Source organism: Drosophila serrata, unplaced genomic scaffold (genome assembly GCF_035046125.1).
Source record: "Drosophila serrata isolate PLE 108 unplaced genomic scaffold, ASM3504612v1 contig_30, whole genome shotgun sequence".
Lineage (NCBI taxonomy): Eukaryota > Metazoa > Arthropoda > Insecta > Diptera > Drosophilidae > Drosophila > Drosophila serrata.
In genome coordinates, this window is record NW_028256928.1 from 490,235 (window position 1) to 514,660 (window position 24,426).

The window sequence follows — 24,426 nt, forward strand, 5'->3', positions numbered from 1 at the left end:
TTGCCGCTCGCCACTTCTCGCATTTCATATAAAATCTTAGCCGGCCAGCAGCCAGGGCACAGTCGCTTTTAAGCAGTCAACAGCACAGTTGCTTGGGAAGAGCGGAAAGGATACACACACAGTCCAAAACCACCTCAGGCCTTTATAGGAAACAGCAAAAGGTAAACAGCGGAAAATCGAAGCAAAAGAAATAACACGGCCAAGTGAAGTGAAGTGAAATGAGCTGCGAAAAAATTGTGTAATAAGCAAATGAAATGAATGTGGGAAACACCAATATTACCAATTTTAAACGAGCGCAAAGTTGTGGCCAAGAAAGGCTGATGGTCGATTAAATTTAAAAGGAACGACTAAAGAAAATTTAAAGACATATTTAGCCAAGTTAGTTGGAAGATAGAATATAATCATCAAAGTGCCTTAACTTCAAAAAGAACCTGACTAAATCTTTGAACTTATAGGGTTAATCTTTCTCTTTAAAAAAAAGTAAGTAAAGGGGAATTTTGAAACTATTTTTTGTAAAGCTTCCTGACTTTGATAAGGACCATCCGCAAAAAGTATCCAATGAATAGTATGCATTATTTAAATATTTTTTCCACTGAATTTAATCCTAGTCAACGAGCAATTCAAAGGTGTACATTTCTGTATCTTCCACTCTGATAGAGCTTACATTTCCATATATATTGCCATAGTATTTTGTAATAACGACCATCGACCATCGCCCCATCCACATTTCATTGACCTTCAATGGCGAATGCAAATTGGTAAGCTAAACAAAAAGCCAAACAAACACGACACAGTGACCACCAAAAGTCGGTTTCGCTTGCGACATCTCCCCCGTCCGGCGAACATTGACTGCGCAAAATATTCCCCATGAATCATTAATTGATTCAGTGATCCATAAATCTTCAGCGACCATCCAATCCCACTTTTATTATTCGGGCAAAAGTAATCATTTCCGTTCCTTATTGTCTGCTTTCGGGCGCGAGTCTTGTAGTTGCCATAAACTTTCTACTCAGTTGCCATAAAGCATTTATCGCTGCATATACTTTGGCGCAAGAAAAACTTTAACAGCACCGCTGGTCGTCTTTTTCCCTGGACATTGAACTTCCAACAAGTTTTGCGGCCCAGAAGATGGTCTCTTCGAACTTGGCCCAAACCACAAGCGTATTGCCAAACAATCGAGCTGTTGATGAGTCCGATTCCGACTTTGGCCCAAATAGGAGGCGAAACGAAAGTGAGAGGGACCTGGTCGAAGAAGTCCCTCGACCATAACGAACTGAATGCGATTTCAGTGGGCGCTATATGTGTATATGGCCATAAACAGTGGTCACAGAAGGAAGCCACCATAAGGCAATCCCCACTTTAAGTAATACCTTTTATAGCTTAAAAAATATCAACGAATTATGAATAGTTTTTGATATTGTATGGGCCAAATAAGGCACAAACTAAACCAACTTTTGGTTGGAAAACCACTAAGCTATAGCCCACTGTCCATGCAGCCTGGCATTAAGCACGCTTTATTGCACTTCTGGCTAAACCGGATTCAGGACCGACCCTCTTGAAGCACTTTAGGCTCGCTCTTTATGTGCCTCGGCACGGGATTCAATTACGCGCATTTGCCGCCCCATTGACGCCCAAGGGTTAATACCAGCAAACCGGTCCGCTATGCCTGCATTTCACTTCACTTCACTTTACCAGCCAGCTTCTTTTGTGGCCTTTATCTGTAGTTTTTTTTTTTTTTTTTGGGCTGCAGAAAGCTCGTCTCGAGAAATTTTGAGCAAACCCGAGTTAACAGTAAACAATGAGGAGCAAACAGAGTCAGGCAGCGGCTCCAGCTGGCCAGAAAGCGAGAGTTATTATTACGTGTGAGCGGCTAATTGACTGCGGGCCATCGCCAAAGTGTGTCAATGGTGAGCGGAGAGGCAATCTGTTAAGCCGTTAAGCCAATGAGCAGTTGCCAAAAGTAGTTTATAAATACGTTTTGTCGGGCATCGCGTGTTTAAGCCGAAGAGGCTGGAACAATCGGGTGATTGGGGAGAAAACCAACGGACGTGTTTCTCAAATCATTTCTGCTTCTCTCGCTTGCAGCCATGGCAATGAGAGCGCTTGTACTCCTGGCCATTCTCGGCCTGGTCGCCGGTGAAGGTCTCCGGCTGCCCGACCAGCAGTCCTCCAGTCACGTTCAGCAGGTGTATGCGCCGCAGCCGCAACAGATCCAGCAGATACCACAGCAGCCCCAGCAGATTCCACAGCAACAGCCCGGAGTTGGAGAGGAGCGTGGCCGGTCCTCCCTCCTAAGCATCTTTGGTTTGGGCAACGATAATGATCCCTACTTGTCAAAGACCAATGGCAATTGTCTGGGAGGCGACCTCTCCGAGTGCTTCAAGACCCAGGCATTGAACACCTTCGACGAGATCTTCTACAAGGAGCAGTACAGGTAGGAGGCACAAGTTAACCTTAATCAGTACTTGGGAAATGATAGATACTTCATTTTAATTCCAAAAAATTTAATAACAAAACCTCGTTTAAATGGACAGCAATCCCATTGTTTCGCATCATTAATATTCCACTTGAGCCAAGTGTTAATAAAACGATTCCCTCATTACTCAGGCTCTCCGACTTTGCACGCGTGGTGCGGTTGCCGGAAACCCAGCAGCGTTCCCTGCTCCAGGAACCCTTCGAGTACTCGGAGGAGCCGCGTGGCGAAGACGATGACTGGAATCAGCTGGTGAAATATGCCCTGCGCAGGGCCGAACGGTAAGCTGTCACAATTAGCCAAATGACTGCGGCTCGTGGCGGATGCAAATTAATTTGGGTCCCGCGAAGTTGACCGAGCTCATGCATAAAATATGAGATTTTTTATGAAAATGTAAATGCTCATTCTTTGACACGTTTTTCTGTTTTTCCTTGCAGCTTCATCAAGTCCACGGCTCTGGAGCTGGAGTGGCCCGAGGAGTTGACTGAGGCCGGGCGTTATGAGGCCCGTTTCATTGGAAATGACATTGATGGTGAACTGGACCTCATTGATGACGGTCAGCGTGCTGGACATTTCTGTAAGTCCCCCAAGACAATATTGATTTATTTTGGCAAAACAAAATATCAAAAGTTTGTCTTTAAAATATTTCCCAAATCTGCATTTACTTATTCCCACTTTTTCTTGCAGCCCGCAAGAAGCTTAAGAAGATGATCATTCCCCTTCTGTTGGTGTTGAAGATCTTCAAGCTGAAGCTTCTGCTCTTCCTGCCCTTCATCCTGGGCATTGCTGGTCTGAAGAAGATCCTGGGTCTGGCTGCCATTATCCTGCCAGGACTGTTTGCCTACTTCAAGCTCTGCCGTCCACCAGGTGGTGTTGGAGGAGCCTTCGGTGGCGGTCTCTCCGGTCTCTTTGGCAGCAAAAACACCTTCCCCGAGTACAATCCCCAGGGAGTGGGTGCTGCGACCTACTATCACCATCATGAGCACTTTGAGGGTGGCCATGGAGGTGCCCCGGGACCCTACTACCGCCAGGAGCCCAGCTTTGCCAAGCCCTATACCGATTATTACAGCAAGAGCTACCAGGGACAGCAGGTTCAGCAGCAGCAGGTGGCCGGAAATTCCGTGAGCTTCGGGGATCCCCAGGAGGCGGCCTACAATGGCTACTACGGACGCAACTCCGGCAAGGACATCGCCGCCGAGCCCCAGCAGCAGACGCCTCAGAAGAGCTAACTTCGACGGGTCGTCACCGCGTTGTTATTTATTCGGCCCCTTGGCCTTGTTGCATTCCTATAAGAATATTTATTCCGCTATTTGTAAATAAAAAAAACCAAGCTAAAATTGAAAGGCAATTACTTTTTTTTAACTGGGGAAGGAGGAAGGAAGCTGGTGCTTGCCGCCGGGCAAGGTGGCAGCGCAATTTCCAATTAATGGCAACAATTTCACTTTGAATCGTTTTTCCAAATTCTGCACTTGCTCTGCTTTTACTCGCACTGAAGCTGTTACAAATAAAATGCAGCTTTTAATTAAGGCAATGAAATGGTGAGGCGAGAAACTGAGGAAAAGTGGACTGACATGTTTTTTTTATTTTGGTTTCTGCTTTTTCCAGGCGAGGGTTGCCGTAGCGATTGGGTAGATTGGTAATCAATCAAAGTGGAAATAATTAAAGTGAGCACCTACAGGTAATAATTTCTTACAAAGAATATTGATTGAATAGAATCTAGAGATAGTGGAAAATGTATATTTTGAGCACCTCTACTATAATTTCTTACTATGAAATTGATTGAAAAGAAGATCCAGATTTTGAAATATGTTAACTTAATTTAACATGAAATTGGGAAAAAGGAAATGATTGAAAAAAAATAAGCAAATGCTGAAGCGCGCTTTAAAATATTGAATTAATTCCTTGAAATAAAACAGAAATTATTAAACTAACAAGAAGGAAAACTAACTTTCGAAAGCCGAAGCGTACCGATGTAGTTAGCTTTTGAATTATGGGATCGCCTTGGAAATTGGTATCGATTTATATATGACAATTTTCTCGACCATTAAAAGTTAAAAAATCTCATAACTAAGCCAAAAAAAAACCTTCATTTTCATTCAAAAAGCTTTCCTATGTTACTTTTTATAAGGTTAATAAATCTGCTTACTTAATTTAAAAAATTACGGATTTTTGAACAATATGTGTAGGTATTCATGGCTCTTGAAATACGCTCTGGTATATAATACACAACATTGTGCCTTTGCTAATAACTTATTAAAAATATATATAAAACTGATCGAACTTCCTCCTGCTCACCTGGCCAACTTCAAAGTCAATGTTAACGCCAAAACATTGATATTGGTAGCTGGGGAGTTGGGGAGCTGAGTAGCTTGGCGTCTGGCGTTGTCAACGCCGTCGGAGGAGCCGACTGGCCTGGACCACATTTTCCGAAAGAAAGCGCTCCGGCCACTACTGTTGGGCTGCCAGGCGGCTTGCTTTAGATTGAGAAATTGTTATGACTCTGACGGGAGACCAGTTAGGCAGTCTAGAAGCTGCACAAGGAAAAACTCAAGGCAATATTTATATCTATAATTTAGAAATATTTTCTATATACTTTTTAATTTAAATCTAAGCGATATATATATTCTCTCAGTGCAGTAACTGCCACAAGTGGCCTGGACGGACACAATTTGATTTTGGTGTGACTTGATTTGGGAGCTCCGATCGGTGGAGCAGGAGGTGGTGCATCCGAGGTGGCTTACGGACAGATCGGCTAGCGGTTTCTGCTACCACATGAGCACACGGCACTTTCGTGGCCTGGCCTGGCGTCCCACTTTTGCGACTCACTACTGTCCAGCCCGGCCAGCCGGCTAGCCAACTTCCAGTTCCGTGGAAATTCGAACAACTTTTTTGCGGTTGGCCGCCAATTTTCGGTGCGAGCAATAACTTTTCGTCTGGGCGGGAGGAGGGGAAAATTGATTGAATTTCCTTGGTAAATGGCCAGTGGGCCACCGAGCAACCTGTTGGGCCGCCACGCCCTCGGGACACATCGGGATCCGTAATAAATGCAATAAATTACGCCCGGTCTTAATCGGTTCCGGCTGAGAGCAAAAGACCCGGCCCACCGGAATGCAGCTCGCGTGCGGCGTTAGCAAATTGCTTGCTACGAAGGGTGGTCCCTTGGCAGTGGAACAAGAACACGAGTTTTCACCGCAACACCGCAATTGATAGGCAGCAGGGGGGCATTGTCTACGGGGGGCTCGGAAAATGTAATATAAGAAAGGAAAATTAAACGGTTGTGGGAATAATAAGTAATTGGAAGAGTAAATAGAGTATGAAGTACATATTATCGTACAATCCGAATTAAAAAAAAGAAACTTTTGGTCATATTTCCATAAAGAAAAAGTTGAGTCAAAGAAGTCAATGAAGAATTGCTTACATTTAATGTAAGTACTTAATTGAGAGCTCTTATTTTTAATAATGCATCATCCTAATTAAATAATTAGAATGCCTTTAAGGAAACTTAATCAAACAAGGATATTATTATTAAAGAGTTAATTACTAGCTCATACATTATATATTACCCCCTTTCCCCTTTGACAACGCCCCTGTGTGAGAGTGCTGCTGCCTCGGGGTATGAAAAGCCTTTGACTAATTGAAGTGACTGAAAAGTTTTCAGGTTTGCATGCGTGTTGTCAATAGCAGGCTGATTTTCCCCGCTAATTCGCTGCCCACTTTTCCAAAGCAGATGCTGCTTGTGTGGGAAAATCGGGCCCCTTGTTGTTGGGAATTAGGTCTGTTGTTTACTTTCGGCTGGCTTTGTTTTCTTTTTGTCTTTTGCTGTTTTCGTTGACAACAGCCCACGCGGGCGAAAGAAAACAAAGCCAGGGCAAAGACAAACCTAGACAAAGTCACGGGCGGGTGGCAAGTTCGGGGACAAGGCCGCGGAAGCTGGTATCTGGTACCTGGTAGCTGGTAGCTGGTAGAATCCACCGAAACTGGCCAAGTGGCTAGTGGCTCTATACGAGGAGCGGAGCCAGTCTTTTTGGCGACCAGTTTCTGGTTCCAGGTTTGCGGAATCAACTTCAAGTGCCCCGCAAAGACAAAAACGCCAGCGTCGACCGAGGCAGAGACCTGTATTGCGTTTGCGGTGTTTCGGTCGCTTTTCATATAAAATCGAAATCACTGGCGGAAAATTCGCATTAGGTTTTCTTTCTATCAAGGCGACGATGTCAACAGCAAGAGCGTAGCATTCTAGCAGAGCGAAGACGCGGGCGTTTTGTGAGAGTGTGTGTGTTCGAGTGCCGAAAGGATAACGTTAGGATATACTGAAAGAAAACCTCCCAAATATATATGAGTGAGACATTAGACTGCAGTGATACTAAGCGTGATTAAGAAGTGACATTAAACGCTGTGAAACGAGTGTGTAAACTAAACGAAAAATACAAAGCAAAAAAAACAGACGATGCAAGGATTTAAGGTCTGCACGCTGCTGGCGTTCTTCTGCGTCCTTGTCTCCGCCCGAGGCAGCAAGCGGAGGGATGGCACTGTCACGGTAAGCCAAGGTCCTCGGAAGTTCCGGGGAAAAAAGATGCAGGACTCGGCGATAACTCGGACATTAATTGTCACTGACAAGGATAAAGTGTTGGGCCCCCAGCTTTGAGCTCAGGAAAAGCCAGCGACCCCTGTTTTGTGCTGTCCAAATTTATGGCTTTATCTCAAAGTTCATCGCCTTGGGTTGCCTTGGAGAATATTAAGGGATAAGATAAAATACCTGTTATAGGTATTAAGGATTGACATTGTGCACCTTCTTAAAGCTGATTGCTAAGGGCAAAATGTATTTCGAACTTATTCATACATTTTGGTACTTAACAATCGCAAAGGAATGTACGATTCTTTTTATTTAAGTATTAAAGACATACGTTTCTTAAAAGAAAAAAGTAATACAATTCTTGACTGATAAATATAAATCCAGAATGCAGATTTACTATTAAATTGACCTCAGGAAGAAAAGCTTTCCCAAAACAAAAATTAGCTTGAGAAAATGTATGCAACATTTCCATATTAAAGTGCCCATAGTTCACTGTTATTTAATTAAATTCAAGTTTTATATTTAAAAGTAAAACTTTTTAAAGTTCTAGCATAAACCCAATCTACTTTCAGATAACGGACGACGAGCGTCGGAATATAGAGGACTTTCTGCTGGCCAAGTTAAAACAAAATTGCAGGCAGGAGGACGATCGAGCCTGCAGAATGATCAAGATGTCAATTGTTATGAATCATCTGTACCTGAACACTAGACTAGACCTCGGTGATCGTGTAAAAGTCACAGAGAACTGGTGAGTTACTATACATTATTAATACAAAACACACATTTAAAATATAGATTTTATAAAATTACAAAATAGGTAATCTGAATATTAAGTTTAACAAGTAAAAGGATATAAATTGGTTGGGAAAATGATTTCATTTGTGTGATCAGAATTGGCAACTCTAATGTTATTACGATTTGTTTCCTTGCTACATTCATCTCATTCACAGGAACATCTCGATGGTGCCGGATGATCCGGAGGTAAACCAGTTACTGGCCCGCTCCATGGGCTCCGATGAGGAGACATTTGCTCTGCTGATGGCCAACAAACTGTGGAAGTTCATCCGTTCTCGCTCCCTGCGTTACAGTTTCTCGGAGAATGCGGACTTTGTGATGAGCAGCGATCCGGCGGGTAGTCTTAATGTGGGCGTGTCCGTGCGTCCGCTGGAGGCCATTCAGGAGGGGCGTGGCAAGATGAAGAACATGGGACCACTGGTCATGATGATGATGGCAAAGACGGGTATGGTGGGAGCATTGCTCCTCAAGGGTCTTTTCCTGCTGGCTGGTAAGGCGCTGATCGTGTCAAAGATCGCCCTGCTGCTGGCGGTAATCATTTCGCTGAAGAAATTGCTGTCCAGCAAGAAGACCATAGTGGAGGTGCCATCGCACCACGACAGCTACAGCTCTGGCTGGTCGAGGGCCTTCGATGGGTTCGTGGAGGGACTGGTGGATGTACCCGCCGATATCCTGGCCAAGGAGGTGCAGCACCAGCAGGAGCAGGCCCAGAATCTGGCCTACAGCGGCCAGCAGCCGGGGAAAGTGGTGCAATAAAGTCGGTTCGCAGAGCACGAGTAACTTGTTATGTATGTCATTAGATCAGGAATGAACTAAATTGGGTTTTCCTCTAACACTGGCTTGGGGAAACTTCTCTCACACGCTCTCTAGCTCTCACTTTATCCGTCTCTCTCTTTTTCTCTCTGGATCTCTTGAAAGCGATGCTTTCTCTCTACTTTCCCTTAGAATTACGATATTTTTCTCTTTCTCACACTGTCTCCCCTTATGTCTCAGTCTGTCGCTTTAGCTTTAGCTATTCTCTCACTCTCACTCACTTTCACTTTTCCATTTTCTCAATGACGCTCATTCTCTCAATTGTAATTTATTTATACGTACTCTTAATTTATTTACTTATTAATATTTATTGCATAAATAAAACGCAAGCGATTATAATTTCTGAACAACTTTGTGCTCAATTCTTTATAATTGTTTCTTTTTTTTTTAGTTTATGTAGCACTTCAACTGCTAATTACAGAGACATTGAACTAGACTAAATGTGTGCGCAAGGTTTCACTAAGTTAAGTACGATTTAATAAATAATATCGAGACGTAAGCTCATCGGGTTGAGAGCAGCCCGGAGCACGTTCGATGCCCTTCTGCGATGTCCGATATTCGGTGTCCTTATGGCAGCATAGCCACCTTCTAACCATCTAATGTTTCGACCTCCGGCCTTCCGCTACCCACGCGGTCTTTGGTAGCTGCTAATTGGCTAATTGTCGCCTCAGGAGCGGTAGTAAGGCATCTGCGGCTGCACGTAGTTATAGATTAACGGTCGCCGAGCGGGTGTGGCTGCAACGGGAGTGGATTTCCACATTAATCAGTCGAGTAATTGGCACCTCCTAGTTCCTCGAACTTGGAGTAGGAGTGATGGAAGCTCATCTGTGTGCACTCACGTGTAAAGGATACAGGTCAAGAGATTAAGGGTAGAGCCGGATAAACTCCCTGACTGCAATTAATTGTGTTGTTCATTGGAAATTTACAGCATCTGTTATGTTTGTGCAACACATCAACTTAATAATGAACGTGCAACGAGCTTAAATATGCTCTGTGGCAGAAAAGTATGCAAGTGGTTTTAGAAGTGCTTCACTTCACACCGAGTTTTGATATATAGAAAAAACGTAAAACCAGATTCTCAGTTGGAAAATCATAAAGCTGAGAGAGATAAACACATATACACAGTTGTGCAATCTTGCTCCGATAACCAAGATTTGTACTATTTCGTGTTTCTTTTTTGCCAAATCAAGGCTGCCTAAAAATATACCATTTTTTGTTATTGTGCGCCCAGGAAATTAGTGACGCTGTGAACCCCGAAACAAAACCCATACCCAATGTGTCTTCCTCCTCATAGTCCTCATCCTCTACGGCACCGTCGGCTGCAGCAGCTGCCACAGCCACGGCATGGGCATTCAGGGAGTTCACTCCGGCCATGGAGTTACGGAAAAATTGGGACTCTTTGGGATGCCTAGGTTCTCCCCTTCCCCTTCCCCGACTGCCTGAAATATGGAGAACACTGGATAAACTTACACTTACTCTTCGCCAACCACGAGTCCTCACGCTTGATCTTGTGGGCCAAGGCGCTGAGACCGCCCAGAGAGGCCAACACTTGCGTGTTGTTACTACCATCGCTGGACACCTGGGCGGAATGCAGGTGGCTCTCAGCGCTCAGGCTCTCCAGGCCCGGATGACCTGGATGCCCGGGCAGCTGGCCACCGCCCGCCATCGCCAGGTGATGCAGCGAGGCAGGATACATTTCTGGTGCAATCTCAGCGCCATGCAGCGGATAGTCAATGCCATAGGGCATCATGTAGGGCGTCTGTTCCGGAAAAGGATACACCCTGTTAAGCAATTCAAATATTTAAGATATTTTAAAACGATTTCTTTAAACTTCATTCATAATAATAGAGTCACCTTTCGTTGACGTTGTCCATGAGTCTCCTGATCAGCAGAACTGCAGCCACCACAAAGGCGATCTTGGACAGTATCAGGGCCTTCAGAGTGAGCAGACCCACAGATTTGGCCACCACCATTGTCCAGCCAAAAGTGGTGGCTGCCAGGTACATTGGTATATACATCTGGAACTGTTTCTTGTCCTGCTGCTGTTTACGCTTTCGGTTACCCAGAATTCCGCCGCCTCCGTTGTCACCTCCGCCGCCCATAAAACCCCCGCCACCATTTCCTCCGCCAAGGAGTCCGTTGCCTTGCAGGCGTCCTGTTTGTTGATTTTAGGGAAACAAGACACGTTTTAGGCTTTATGGCTGTAATGGCACTCGTACGTATACGTAATATTGCGACATGGGACGGGCTTTGATTGGCCCGCCCCTCTCCTGTCACGAGATGTAGTATGATTGATGCGGTGATGTCTTGTGTATCGAACGTCAGATTAAATGGGGATAAATAATGGAAGTTTCGTCCCGACAAAGTCATTGATATGCATCGGACGAGGAGCCAAGTTTGACGGAGTCTCTCCGGAAGGATATGCCTAAACAATCTTGACCGAATCTTGGAGGTTTCCCTACATGATCAAATATTTAGCACTTCTCCATGGGAAATAATAATAAAAAAAATTTTACTTGTACTTTTAACCCAATTTGTGAGAATACTAGAAAACTTTTAAAAGACTAGTAGACCGTAAATCGGGAAGTTTGTGAGATTTTCTCAAAAGAAACTAGTGTTTTACCTATAAATTAATTTAATAGAATCTCAATCTGTGCATTAGAATAGTTATAGATAAAGTATTGAGATTATTTTGGTGATGTCTTCTTCATCTTTCTTTAAATTGCTGAGATAAAATCCACATATGTACCTTTTCTTCTCTATATTAAGTGTGTGTGTAAACCCGAATTCGTCTTCATTTTCCCCTATTATTCCCTAAGTGTATGACTATGTCACAGTCTTGTCACAGTTGACAGTCAACCGTCGTTCGAATGCTAAACAGGATCATCTGGTTAAGTCTGCCCACCGCGTGTCAATGGCTCTCGCGTGGATGTCGGACAGATGTCACCCAATCTCTTTACCTGTTCCACTCGATGCCTTCTTCAGCAACGCCACCTCGATATATTCGCTGTCGTCCTCGGCTCGCTGCACACTGAACACCATTGGGCCCACGGGGACCCGGATGGCATTGCCGGTGACAAAGTCCATGAAGCTGGAGAGACCCCGCCCGGTGCCCCATTTGTGCTTGTGCGAGGCATCCAGCTCGGGCAGCTTGACCAGGTCAAAGAGGCCCAGCTTGATGGTCTCGCCGCGACGATAGGAGGCCATAATGCCGTTGGCCACGCCATAGAGGCAGCTGGCATTGTTTGCACACTTCCAACTGAGCTTGTCCAGGAGGTCAGTGTTCTCCACGCTGGCCGCAGGACTAGCCGCAGGCTTCGCCTCCGGTTCCACTCCCAGGGAATTGGCGCCACTTCGCTTGTGTATGGCTGCAAGCGCAGGACGAATGCTCAGATTCAGGCTGAGAGCCAGCAAAAGGCAGCTGGCAACTAGGTGGTTTGGCATTTTCAGGATATTATTCCCTTTTATGTTTCAACTTTTTTTTTTTTAAGAAAGAACACCCCACAACACACGACACTGGAGATGGAGAGACGGGCGCGGCGTATCCTTCACATGGATGCGAATGCGAAATGCTCGTGATTCAATGGCAGCTGATGCAGCGCCTTGTTGCGACTAATTACCAGCGGTTGCATGCAACTCAGTTTTATTGGAGCAGCGGCAGCAGCAGCATCCGACCAAGCTGCGTGCAGCCCCACTGGCTGCCACTGCACCACAGTCACTATTACCACCACCACCACCACTTAGCCATCGCCATCCCACCAGCACCATCACCAACAATGCCGCCCGTGTTTGCTACAGTTTTGATTTCAATTCAACCACCTGAGTGACGGCCATCGCTCAGTATCGCAGCATTTCGTTGCAAGAGCACAGTGACCAGAGGCTTTTAAATTATTCATTTAAATTATAAATTTTCGCCTCTGCCTTGTTTTATATAAATCTATTTACAAATTTGTTTACCCTTAAAAGGGTATTACAATTTAAGTCAGAAGGGAGAAGGTCAAGGAGTCATTTTCGACCATATAAATCGCATATATTCTTGATCAGCATCAATAGCGGAATCGATCTAGCTATGTCCGACTAAATTGGAATTTTTTGAAAATTTTCATAAATGTATAAAGGGTTAAAATTGTCAAAAATTGGGAGAAATTTAATCTTTTTACATTTTAAATTGAGTATGCAAATTTTTTAACCTAAAAAAAAACTAGCAAAGGAAATCTTTCCGAATCAAAATTAATGCTTTTTTGGCCGAGCAATGAGATTTTTGAAGGATTTATTTGAAGAAAAAATTGTCATATAAAAATATTGATAAATATCGATTTAAAGAAAGCGAATTTGAATTTTAAGCTTTCTTATGATCAATTTTCAATTCGAAATGCAAGGCTATCTGTATTTCGGTATTTTTGTTTTATAACAATTTTAGAATTATTCCACGGGCTTAGTTAAAATACCTTGAGTAAAATAAGACTATTTTTTCATAACTGATTTAATTGAATTTGCCCCAGTGTAAAAATCAGACCCAACGCAGTGCTTAGTAATTTGCTTTTGCTTTTTGCATATGATGCTTCTGAGTTACATGCATTCCCGAAAGGTTGAAAAGGGTGACTTAATTAACTGCAATTTCATTAACCACATGACATTACTGTCGAACTTTGACCTATACATGAGTAACATAGGAGGGCCCACTCTCACGTCTCTTGGCCAGATGAGCTGGAGTTATGGCCATGTCAGTGGCAATGGCTTTGCTAAAGGCAGTGGCAGTGGCAGTGGCCGTGGCAGAATGGCAGAAAAGCCAGTGGCTTTGACGGCGTCCGCGGCATGTGGCCGCTGTACTAATGCGGCTAATTTACTGCTCATTAATTTGCCCGCAACTTGCAGTGAAACAATTTTCGCAGGCAAAAGTAAAAGCAGTTCGAGTACGGGTACAATTAAATCGCCACTTGGGGGAGGTGGTGGGTGGAAAATCACAGGCTCAGACTGAAGCTGGGGCTGAAACGGAGGCTCGAGATGTGGCCACGCCTCGGCGCCTGTTCACAATAAATAAATAAATAATAAAAGAAAAGTGAAACGAACTAATAGCTCTCGTTTTTTTATAAATCGCCGCCTCAGTTACATTCTGCTGAGCAGGGGGAAGGTGGTAATACTTTTCGTCGGTGCATGATGAGCGGGACTAATAAATATTCACTTTTCCAGCCAACCAGCCAGTCAGCCAGCCAGGCACGCAGGCACCGAGCTCGGTAATTGTGGCCAATTTTGAGGCAGTGGCAATCAGACCTCGACCGTTCGTTCTTTCACAGTGGCACCATTTCAACACTCTTCAGGGGCCATTCAGCTGCTGCTTTATCTGGCCGAGGATCCACTGTGAGTGTAATGACTGTAATCTGAATGGCCGCGGCATTGGCAACTTGACACCATCCAACGTTCGTTGGCCAATGCCGCAAAAGTGCAAGTAATGCGAGGCGGTTCGCCAAGAAAGCCCACCACCAATAATACAGACAACAAAATACAAATGTTATAACATAAAAGTGATAATTTTACATAAGTATTTTTGAGTTCTTTACGCTAACCTTACTTTAAGTGAACTGATGCTAAAGTGTTCTTTCTATTTTTATCTTCATATTTCCCAATTAGATCTGAACCATCTAATATATATTTAGTCACAAAAATATACTCCATTTGATCAAAATTTCTTCAAGTGTATTAGCAAACGTAGCAACATTGTCCAAACGCAGCAACAATGTACAAGGTTGAGGCCAAAAGCCGTGATGGACATCGAAAGGAAAGCGGTGACGCAGCCCGAAAGAGGTAATCCAATCCAAGCCAATCCACCCATCTAGCCATCTTTCTATCCAGCCAGCTATCTGCTGCTCCAGTTTTGTGTGTGTGTGTCTTTGGGTTTACGTGTGCCACCGAAGTTTAATGATCCTTGACTGCAACCGGATCCGCTGGGTGGAGTCACAGTCGGAATAGGAGTCCCGTGTCCAAAAAGGCAGCCAGCGGCTTCTTCGCCTTAATTGGCTCTGATTTCAATATTTCCAATGCTTTTAAGTGAAACTAAAAGTAGCCAGAGCAAATTTAATCATATATCTCCGGCCAAAGGCTTTTCACTTTTCACTGGCCTTGCATTTTAATCGAATTGTAACCAGTCGAGGGACAAGGCATTGCTTTCAATAAATAAAAATCTAATCAAGAAGTTCGACAAGTGCAGATTCAAAGTTTTTCGCAAGAAAATTTCCTTTACCGAATAGTCCCTTCCACACAAATTGTTTGGACACCCAAAAACTTTGGCTGTTGATAAAGGAAAACACAATGTTCTTTAAAGTGGACCAAGGGATAAGACAAAAAGCCACACAGAGAGAAATATGTTTTAGTGTGTTACAAAGAAGCAGATTCTCTCTCTAGATTTCTTGTTTAAATTAACCATAGATCTAGTATAATTTTAAGAAGTTTTTATAAACATAAAACACCCGAAAACTTTATCTCTTGATAAAGAAAATCACAATAGTTTAGTGTGTTACAAAGAAGCAGATTCTCTCTCCTTAAAAAAGAAAAAGTTTATGTAATTTGTTGTATCTGTGTTGGAACTGCAAGATTCAATCAATCCTTTCAAGATTTCATTTAAATAGCAATTTAAAGGGAATCAAGTAATTCCATGTAGAACTGATTGCATCCCAAATTGCAGCTTAATTCCAACTGAAGCTTAATTGGTATACGACAAAGATCCCTCTTGACTCTCAAGTTCTGGTCTCAAGTCTCAAAAGCGAGTACCCTTGAGAAGTAATCCTTCCCCAACCTAAGCCTCCTCTGGACTCTAGAGTATGCCAGGTGACTCGCCCACAGATTTAAGCCTCTCATCGCACCATGACCACCGGATCTGTCAGGGCTGACGGACAAATTGACTCTTTGGCAGTCAATCAAAGCGAAATTGTCACGAGTCATGCGAAAAATGCAGACGGCTTTGAAATAAGTCCAATTAAAGCCATTCCAAAATGTTTGTATTTTGCTTATGCCCGGACTGTAAAGATAACAATAACAATAACTATAATAATAATATTGTTTATTTCGACGGCAATTACAGACGCAGTTTGAACTGCTCCGGTTGTTTTGGTTTATCTGCTGTTGTTGATGTTGATTTTCTGCGGTTTGCCGCTGCTTTATTTTCACCGGCACGAATTTCCCTTGCGTTTTAATGGCTCGGCATCTTGTTTATTTTCTTCGTTCGTTTGCTTTTTTTTCTTCACTTGGCTAATCGATTGCCTGAGCCCAGCGATACGTTTAATTTATTTTAATCTAATTGTTTTATAATTAAAAACATATTTATGTTTGATTTCACCTGTGCGTGTCATAAGAAAAGTAAATTTGTGGTCTTGTGTTTCCAGTTGCCATAGCAATAGCTATTGGGCTCCCAAATTAGTTGGCTGCTGCCACTAGTTTTCAGGCGCAGCTGTGTTTTCCTTTTTGCCAACGCTTTTGCCGCGGAAAAGCCGCAGGATGTTGACTCGGTTTTTGTATTCATTGCGATGCAGTTAGCAAGCAGCTTGGTGGTCTTAAACTTAAAGGTATACTTTGCGGTGTGTCGGGAACAACACCAAGCTTGGCAGACTTTTGGGAGCAGTGGGGAAACAGTGGAACCTCGAAAAGTGGGTACCAATAAAACTAGTTTATATATATTATAGGCAAGTAAATTGATTCTCTGTAATTGGAGTATTTATGTATATATTATGTCAATCTTTTAATACACTTTCTAATGTTCTACTTATAAATTTGTGTACCTTGGGGGATTAAAATTGGATCACAGGACAAATTTGACTTAGCTTTTATGCATCTTCTTGTGGAATATATTATACTTAATATATTTTGTGGTAAATATAAAGTCAGGTCAATATAAAGTCTGCCTAAAATCAATCAGGAAAAAGATACATAAAGCTTAAAAGTGAGTTGTCAGCCAGAGATACATTTTGATTTCTCATTATGGCAGCAATTTAAGCCAAAACTGTCTGCTGAGCCACCTCCCATTGGACACCCTCACACCTGCTCACTCCCCGGACAATTTCCACCCACATTTGCTGCCTCATTCAATCAGACCGATTCCGGGCGGCACAATGCACATTGCACATTGCACCACACTGGATTGGGGGATATTCAATTGAATGTGTGGCAAATGAGATGCTTTAATGACGATGACGCCGACCACGATAATGATGCTGCACAACAATCAATTATAACAAGTTGGGAGGCTGGGATACTGGGATACTGGGATACTCGGATACAGATTCGGATTCACGCTGGGAACAAAACAGCGGCCACAAAGACCCCCGCTCTCAAATGAATCGAATCGAACGTTGTCTGCTTTCGAGAGATGCAAGATTCGAGATTCGGATGGAGAGATGGAGATGGAGTCGAAGTCGCAGTCGGAGCTGATGATCTGCCAGGGGGAGATACTTTCTTTTTATTGCCGGCACCGACACAAGGCAAACGTAACGAGTTCAGATCAATTTTTGGTTGACTCGCTGCCAGTTCAGCTCAATAACGGACGACTTGTTTTGTTGTTTAATTTTTCTCTTACATCGTTCGGGGTTTCCAAATTTTCAGAAATCATGGTGTCTGTGTATGTGTGTGTTTGTTTTGAACAACAATATGATAAATATAAAAATTAATACATTGAGAGTGAAAGTTATTGCTTTTTGGAGTCGAGTCGATCATCATCGCCAGCAGCTTCGCTCCATCGAGAGGGGAAGAAATGGCAGTGATGATGATGATGAGGAACGGAGCGCCAAGTTGATTTCTTTCGCTCGCCCGATGGACCCCCAGTCACGTTAACTTGATTAATAAGTTTGGCGGTATTACAAAATACCCAAAAACCCGGGCCACATCTTATGAAATCCCCCAGAAGACTGTGTCTCTCTGTCTAATTGAATTATGCCACCATGTTGCAAGCAGGGCGTTATATTTCCACCTCTTCTGATATGTAGGTTGACCCAGTTTAAGAATAAAGAACGCTAATTATCATGTACCTTTTTAATGAAATTTAGTTTAGAGAATAAAAGCTGCGCACGAATCTGGGTTAAATGTGGTACCAACAATAATTATTAGGTGAGCAGTAATTATATGCTTAAATTCTAATCATTAACGAACAATAAACTTGATTTATCAATATATAACATATTGATTCCCGGAGCACTTTTAATTTATTAGCTGGTATTATTACAAACCAGTAAGCGTACTAATTTTTGATTTATTTTGCACCGCTAATTGAGTTACAGCCACATTATACGCACGAGGCACAGAGGTACCCCTTCCACGGTCGGGCGACCCATTTTTATGGCCATTGCATGTGCGCTGGCCAACGCAAATAGCTACTAAACGTTATAACTTGGCTCTTTGCTCATCTCTCGGGCGGGGTAACTTTCGCTTTTTTCGGCTAACACGCTCCCCAGCCAGCCAGCCGGACTAATGGAGTTGTCTGGGCCGACCAAGAACCGTGTGAAGTGGCGCAGGAGGTGGCAGGTGTGGAATAGGAACAAACCCGCAGCACTTTAAGCACTTCTAATCTGTATAATTTGGCAGAGAGCCGACGAGTCGGGTGAACCAAATGCCAAGTGGTGTTGGTAGTTGCTAGTTGGTGGAAAGGGGGCAGCCATGCGCATCCCACGGCGGCCGACCAACTGACCGTTGAAAATTGGAAAAATTGCAACGGCCAGTGAAGAAGAAAATTGCACGGCCCGGGAAAGAAAAATGGAAGGCAGAGAAACGCAAACTGAAAGCACTTTTCTTTCTTTTCAGAAGCACCATTGTTTTAATTTACAATTGTTGTGACAATTCGGACGGGGATGCTTGACTGGGTCTAACCCCCTGTGCGGTGGCCACCTGGGAAAGTGCTCCCCCGTGCTCCCGTGGAAATGGGAGCTATAAAATATGACCAGGCAATTGTCAAGGCTTTTAGTTGAACTTGAAGCGTTTCGGCAACATGTTCCGTGTTTTTCCGCTACTCAGCCTTCTGCTGCTGCTGCTGCTGTCCTCGGTGATTGTGCGTGCGGAAAACTGTGACCAGGACGCAAGTGTCACGTTGTATTGCCGCGGTGAACGAGCCTTGCGCAATGTCCTGCGGAATTTGAATCGCAGCGATAAGCCCTTGGTTGTGGTCAAGGGTCTGGAGATAGTTCCCCTAAATGCCTCAATGACGGAGGAGGAGCCGGATCAGAGCCTGCTGGATAGTCTGGCCTTCTATCTGCGAACGCACGAGGTTAATGTAAAGCTTGCAGATCTTCTAGAGGATGAGGCGCATGTTTCAGGTGCGTGGAATAAGGAATGAAGCGTGTTTAAGGAACTTTGAAGGAAATGAAAACATTTACTGCTTTTGAAAGTGAAACAAGGAAGATTTAAATCAACAAAATAATGCCAAGAATGTCTATTATAGGCTTGAAACACACTAAAACGTCTCAGTTGAACTTTGCGTAAATACAAATCAGTGATTTCCATTTGACAATTTAAACACGTTTTTCAACAAATATTTTCCACTAGTATCTTTACTGTGGCCTTAAAGTCCTTAAGTAATTATTACATTTCCTTGGTAATCAGAAATGTTTCTTCTATCTATTTGTATTTATTCTAATAAGGTGCAATATCCTCTCCCATTCCTTGTACAATTATTGAATTTCCATTTAACGTTCAAATTCATATTTGAATCTATTGATGTATCTACCGCAGTGCTTTGACATTCGGCACCAATCGAAATGTCAAATATTTGCATGAAATCAAAAGCCACTTGGCCGGCCAAATGGTATCTGCATTGCCTTGAAGGATGCTTCCAAGTCACATGCTCATAAAATGTATTTTTGATTGTTCCAGAGGCACGAAAAAAGGACAAAGGCCAGGGCATGCTCCTAGCCATGGCTCTGATGTTTGGCAAGGCAATGGCCGTTATGGGTCTGGGCGGAATCGCGGCCCTGGCCATGAAGGCCCTGGGCGTGGCAATGGTGGCTCTGATGATGGCCGGAATACTGGGCCTAAAGACAGCCTCCCAGCATGGCGGAGAGAGCAGTCATAGTATATCCTACGTGACCGGTGAGGGACATGGTCATCATCACAAGCGAAGGCGCCGGGCTGCATCCGCAGCATACCGAGGCTGGATTTAATTCCCTAGTTCTTATGTGTATCACTTAAGTAATTCAATAATTTATTAATCATGCAACAAACTCAAGTGGTTTTAATCTAAAGTTCAGTGGAACCGAGTGTGTGCAGTGCCACTCGAGACGTTGCCAGTCTTTGCTGCTGTTGCTGCTGCTGCTGCCTTTGGATGCGGCTCTTCGGTTTATGAAATCGGTGAAAGTTTATTTGTGCCGAGCTCGTATTGTGTAGCCAACAGCATCCGCAGCAGCAAAAAGCAAGCAGCGGCAGCAGAAGGAAACCCACACATGGCCATAACGGCTGTATTAGTGGCTTTACCCTGGCAACGGGTAATATTTGGATGGGCACTTGGCTGAAGCTTATATTTGCAGTTCAGAAGTATTCCAAAAAGGTATTACATTATTCGAAAAATGTTGTAATGAAAACCTTATTCTAAAATTCCAAAAGGTATCTAACAAAGTATTTAAAGAAACTTGAAGAAAAGTCAACTGAAAAAGAGAGATCAAAATAGAACTATAATGGTTCTATAAATTTAAAGAGAAGTTGGACCTTAACCATTCTAAATAAAGGCTTAAAGTTCTTAGATTACATTAGAAAAGATACTAAGATACTTCACCCACAAAAGAGTATTCCCACTTCACTTACTCAACACCAAAATGTAACATTTCCTCCTTACTTTTTCGTGGTCATTTGTCAGTATGCTTTCGTGCAGTGTTATCGATGTATCTGCCAGATATCGGATATCAGGGTTCAGATACTCTGCAGCGGGATTCTCTGGTGATCTGCGACCAAACTTTTATTTTCTGTGGAATCTGGTACATGAATACTGAAGACACTGGCATACGGATTGAATTTGCATAATGCGTGGCCAACTTTCACTGTATTTTGGCAGTGGCAACGGTTCTTTTCGACCACCTAAAGAGCCATGGGCACAACAGTAACAACAAATTACGGCCATGACAGACCCCAAAAAACAAAAGATGGGGAGGGAGCAAAAAAAAAAAATAACAAAAACAAAAACAAGATGTTCGCTCTTCGTCTTGGCCACGGTGCGTTCTGTTACACAATACCATTAAAAGCCATAGCACTTGAACGGCCAAAACCCGTTAAGCGGCCGGCAGGGATACCAACACCATTACCTCTACATTTGGCTTTACCTTTGGCCAAAAGCAACTTGCTGTACCCCTTTCCAAGTTTCTTGGCCCCTTATCTCGATGTTGAACCTTGTACCGGTGCCTAATTGCTCCGTCTACTGGTGAGCTGCTTCTGCTACACAGTAAGGAAAAATGGGTACTTTGGTAACCAAAATATGGAATTGCAAATTCTATGTTTACAATTTAAGTACTGCAATTCTGCCTATTTAATAATATTTAGTAAACAAAACGGTAACGTAAGGAAAGGTAAAAGATAGATTTGCTTTAATTAAATTAAACTATAAGTTAATTCAGTCTTCTTTAAAAATTACTCCTAAATATTTAAGACCCCGTCAAGTATTGCTCTAAAAACCTGCAAATTATAGATGATTTTCGGATAAATTTATATATTTTTTCTCTGTGCACTGCTGCTGCTTCTTTGGTTGCTTCGCTTTTCTGTTAACTTTCCCTTTTCAACGGCATTTTATGAGCTCGACTTGTGTGTCGAGCTGACCAAACCGCGGCGCGTCTGCCGGCTGTAATTAAATTATAAAATAAGTTCATAAAAGCAAAATTTGTTGTTTTACAATTCGTATATGATCTGGGCAACTGGTGTTTTATATAAGACCGCAGACAGTTGCTCCGGAATTGATTTTCTAAACGGTGCGCTTTGATTTTAACCGGACAACCGACCACGGAGTTGACAATAAAAGCTTCATGAGTTTATGAGCACGCTGATGATGGCGAGATGAGATGACGATGATGATGAGATGGCTGCCAAGACGTGTGTGAATGCCAGTGTGGAGCTCAGTCAGTCCACACTGCATAAATGAAAGTTCATAAAGAAATTAGCTGATTAATCGCCGTTCGATGAGCTTGGAAAATGACCAAGCCGAGACGAAGCAGCTCGGCTGAATGACTGACTTGAAAGTGTCACGCAGCCTACATTTTAGCCGTTGCCTCGAAAATTTCACTTTTCAATGATGCTGCGCCCGCTGCCCGTTTCACATGTAAATTAATATTTAACCCAAATACCGCAAATTCTTTATTTGAAATGCTGGCCGTATCGGTTACTGGTTACTGGTCTCACATCTTGGACTGGAGTCTGCAGACATAATCCCCTTTCCGGTATTATTATGCAAATTTCGTATTAATTCAAATGACCGTAAAAGGGAAAATGTGTTCTATTAACTTGACATTTTTATGGTTTTGTGAAATCTCTGGCCGGTGCGATGCTGCTTTACTTTTAGGGTGTGTTTCTTCCATGGGTTTCTTGTGAACTTTACTTTTACTTATTAAATTATGCAGCACCGATGCTTATCTTGAATGGGAGTCAAGGAAAGTAATTAAAGAGTACAAGAAATGGGTTACATTTAAACTTTTCCTATATATTTTCCCAAATTGAATTGCATTTGAATCACACGTTGTAAGTATAAAATAATCTCCTTGCTCAGTTTATTGTATTAACCTTTAATTTGCATTTACTGGCTCCCTTAAGCCGCTCAACGATTTTTCCGGTTTTGCCAAATTAATTGCATCATCCGTTTTCACTTTCCTTGATCCCTTGGCACCATTCAGCAATTGGAATGCAAATATTTCCTATAAATACTATATATATATATGTATATATATCTTTATTTATCTGTTGCCATGGCTGCTGTGTGTAAATGGCTTACTTCTGGCCACGACGACTTTCACCGAAACATTTTTGTTATTTATTCATTAAATTTTTCGCCGCTGATGTTGCCCTGCGATGCTTCTGTTGTTGTCCATTCTGGTTTTCAATAAAACCCGTACATACACTCACAATCACACCTCGACATGGAGTACACGGAATTCTTTTTGCATGACCATCGCAGAAAAAAAAAGATGGAACAAGGCAAAATTAAATGTAAAATCAACAATAATTTTTTTCGGACCTCACCAAGGCAAACACACCCACAAAAGTGGCAATTGATTGGCAAAATACGAGTACAAGCTGCGGGCCAAAAAAAAGATGTCAGCAAACAATGTGAAATTGTGCTACCAATTGGGCAGCGTTGTCGAAACTTTTTTTAGTGAATTCGATACGGTACATTAACAGCACCGTTAAGATATCAAAACTCTGTCCGATCGTATCCAGAATTCCGTAATGCACGCCCTCGATGCTTTCGTCGCTTATGCAAATTAGCCAGAAAAAATAAAAGGAAAAAAACTTTCACGGCTAAGCGATTTGGCTTTAATTTAATTCAAATGGCTAGAAGAAAAAAAATTAAGGGCCTCTGCTGATAAATAATACAGTAAAATGGTCTTCTGTGTGGGACACAACGGTCATCATCGTCGTCGTAGTCGTTCGAGTCGTATTCGAGTCGTTCGACTAATGAGTCTTTCGAGCCCAAATTGATGTCAAGCAAAATGAAAGTGAGAACACGATGATATCTCCGGCGGTCCCAAAATAATCATCAATTCGAACGAACGCTGGCATCTTCGATCTTCCGATTGAAACCCACTCGGAAACTGGCCTAATAAGTACTGTAATTATTTAGATTTTCTACGCGTTGTTACTTGAGGCTCAACTTTCTTAAAACATAAAGATTTTTGTGGGCAAATATGTAATTTGATGAGGTGAAAATGCAAGTGTGCTTTGGGTAATTGCTAATAAATTTTTATAGGTTTTATGTTACAGCTAAGGACTCTTGCTTATCAAAAGTATTTAAAGTGTGTGAATAAATTGTTACAAATTTATAGTTTTTGGGCTTAACTAAATGGCATATACTTGTTTACTAATGAATCCTCTCAAAACATCCTATTCTACTTAATAGGACTTTAAATCTATATAATAACCCTTTGTAAAAGCTAAAGGCTTTGCTTAACAATAGGATATATTAAGAAGTTGAAAAGGTCAAGGATTAATGTTGAACTTATATTCAGCTTACTTTATAATCCCATTACACTCGACATTCATTCTAGCAACGCTTTTCAATCTGACCATAATATTCGACAATCTAACAAATAAACAAAAATATTTGGAAAATTATAACAAGGACAAAGAATATTCAAATGGCCCTTTTCTGCTCTTGAAAAAAAAAGAGAACCCTTGGCAACTAGTGGGCCCATCAACATTACTGCTCATCCTTATCTACCAGTTGCTAAGCTAACCTTTGGGTTTTGGGAAATGAAAAGTAAATATGATGGAAAAAAACAACAACATCTGTGTGCATGTTTATGGCCAAAAACTGTTCAGTTTCCATTGGGTCAGTTTGCTGACGTAATATGCCATCAGCACAAGTGCTACATTGTTTTTCTTTTTTCCCTCGGAGAGTTTCAAGACACTTGGCGATTTGTTTACACTGCTCTGTGCCAGCCATAAACAATAACAGCAAGAGCAACACCCAAACACGGCGGCAGCAGCAACAGCAGCAACATCAACAACTCGGCAACTACGCCAGGTTCCAACTACGAGCGAAATTCATTCATAAAAAGCACACACATTGGACACTTGGACGTGGACGTGAACGTGGACGTGGATGTGGACGACT

At 42.6% G+C, this 24,426-nt stretch overlaps 4 protein-coding genes and 1 long non-coding RNA gene across 5 annotated transcripts in view; 3 read left to right on the plus strand and 2 right to left on the minus strand.

The window, feature by feature from the left end:
- The window catches only part of LOC147645030 (uncharacterized), a 109,521-nt gene that overhangs the window by 78,097 nt on the left and 6,998 nt on the right, over nucleotides 1-24,426 (minus strand). The gene's annotated exons all lie outside the window — the stretch shown is intronic.
- Osi2 (DUF1676 domain-containing protein Osi2) lies at nucleotides 55-3,821 on the plus strand. Its single transcript, XM_020943012.2, has 5 exons — nucleotides 55-161; nucleotides 2,086-2,434; nucleotides 2,608-2,754; nucleotides 2,911-3,050; nucleotides 3,161-3,821. Exons 2-5 carry the CDS (start codon nucleotides 2,088-2,090, stop codon nucleotides 3,700-3,702), a joined length of 1,176 nt encoding a protein of 391 aa, XP_020798671.2. The 5' UTR covers nucleotides 55-161; nucleotides 2,086-2,087; the 3' UTR covers nucleotides 3,703-3,821.
- On the plus strand, nucleotides 6,918-8,610 carry Osi3 (Osiris 3). Its single transcript, XM_020943017.2, has 3 exons — nucleotides 6,918-7,007; nucleotides 7,616-7,791; nucleotides 7,994-8,610. The coding sequence occupies exons 1-3, from the start codon at nucleotides 6,918-6,920 to the stop codon at nucleotides 8,592-8,594; spliced, it is 867 nt and encodes a 288-aa protein (XP_020798676.1). The 3' UTR covers nucleotides 8,595-8,610.
- Nucleotides 8,985-12,095, minus strand: Osi4 (Osiris 4). The gene is made up of 4 exons (XM_020943013.2): nucleotides 11,612-12,095; nucleotides 10,506-10,806; nucleotides 10,122-10,432; nucleotides 8,985-9,386 (listed from the first exon to the last, which is right to left on the minus strand). The coding sequence occupies exons 1-4, from the start codon at nucleotides 12,093-12,095 to the stop codon at nucleotides 9,319-9,321; spliced, it is 1,164 nt and encodes a 387-aa protein (XP_020798672.2). The 3' UTR covers nucleotides 8,985-9,318.
- On the plus strand, nucleotides 18,616-19,783 carry Osi5 (Osiris 5). The gene is made up of 2 exons (XM_020943004.2): nucleotides 18,616-18,940; nucleotides 19,497-19,783. The coding sequence occupies exons 1-2, from the start codon at nucleotides 18,616-18,618 to the stop codon at nucleotides 19,781-19,783; spliced, it is 612 nt and encodes a 203-aa protein (XP_020798663.2).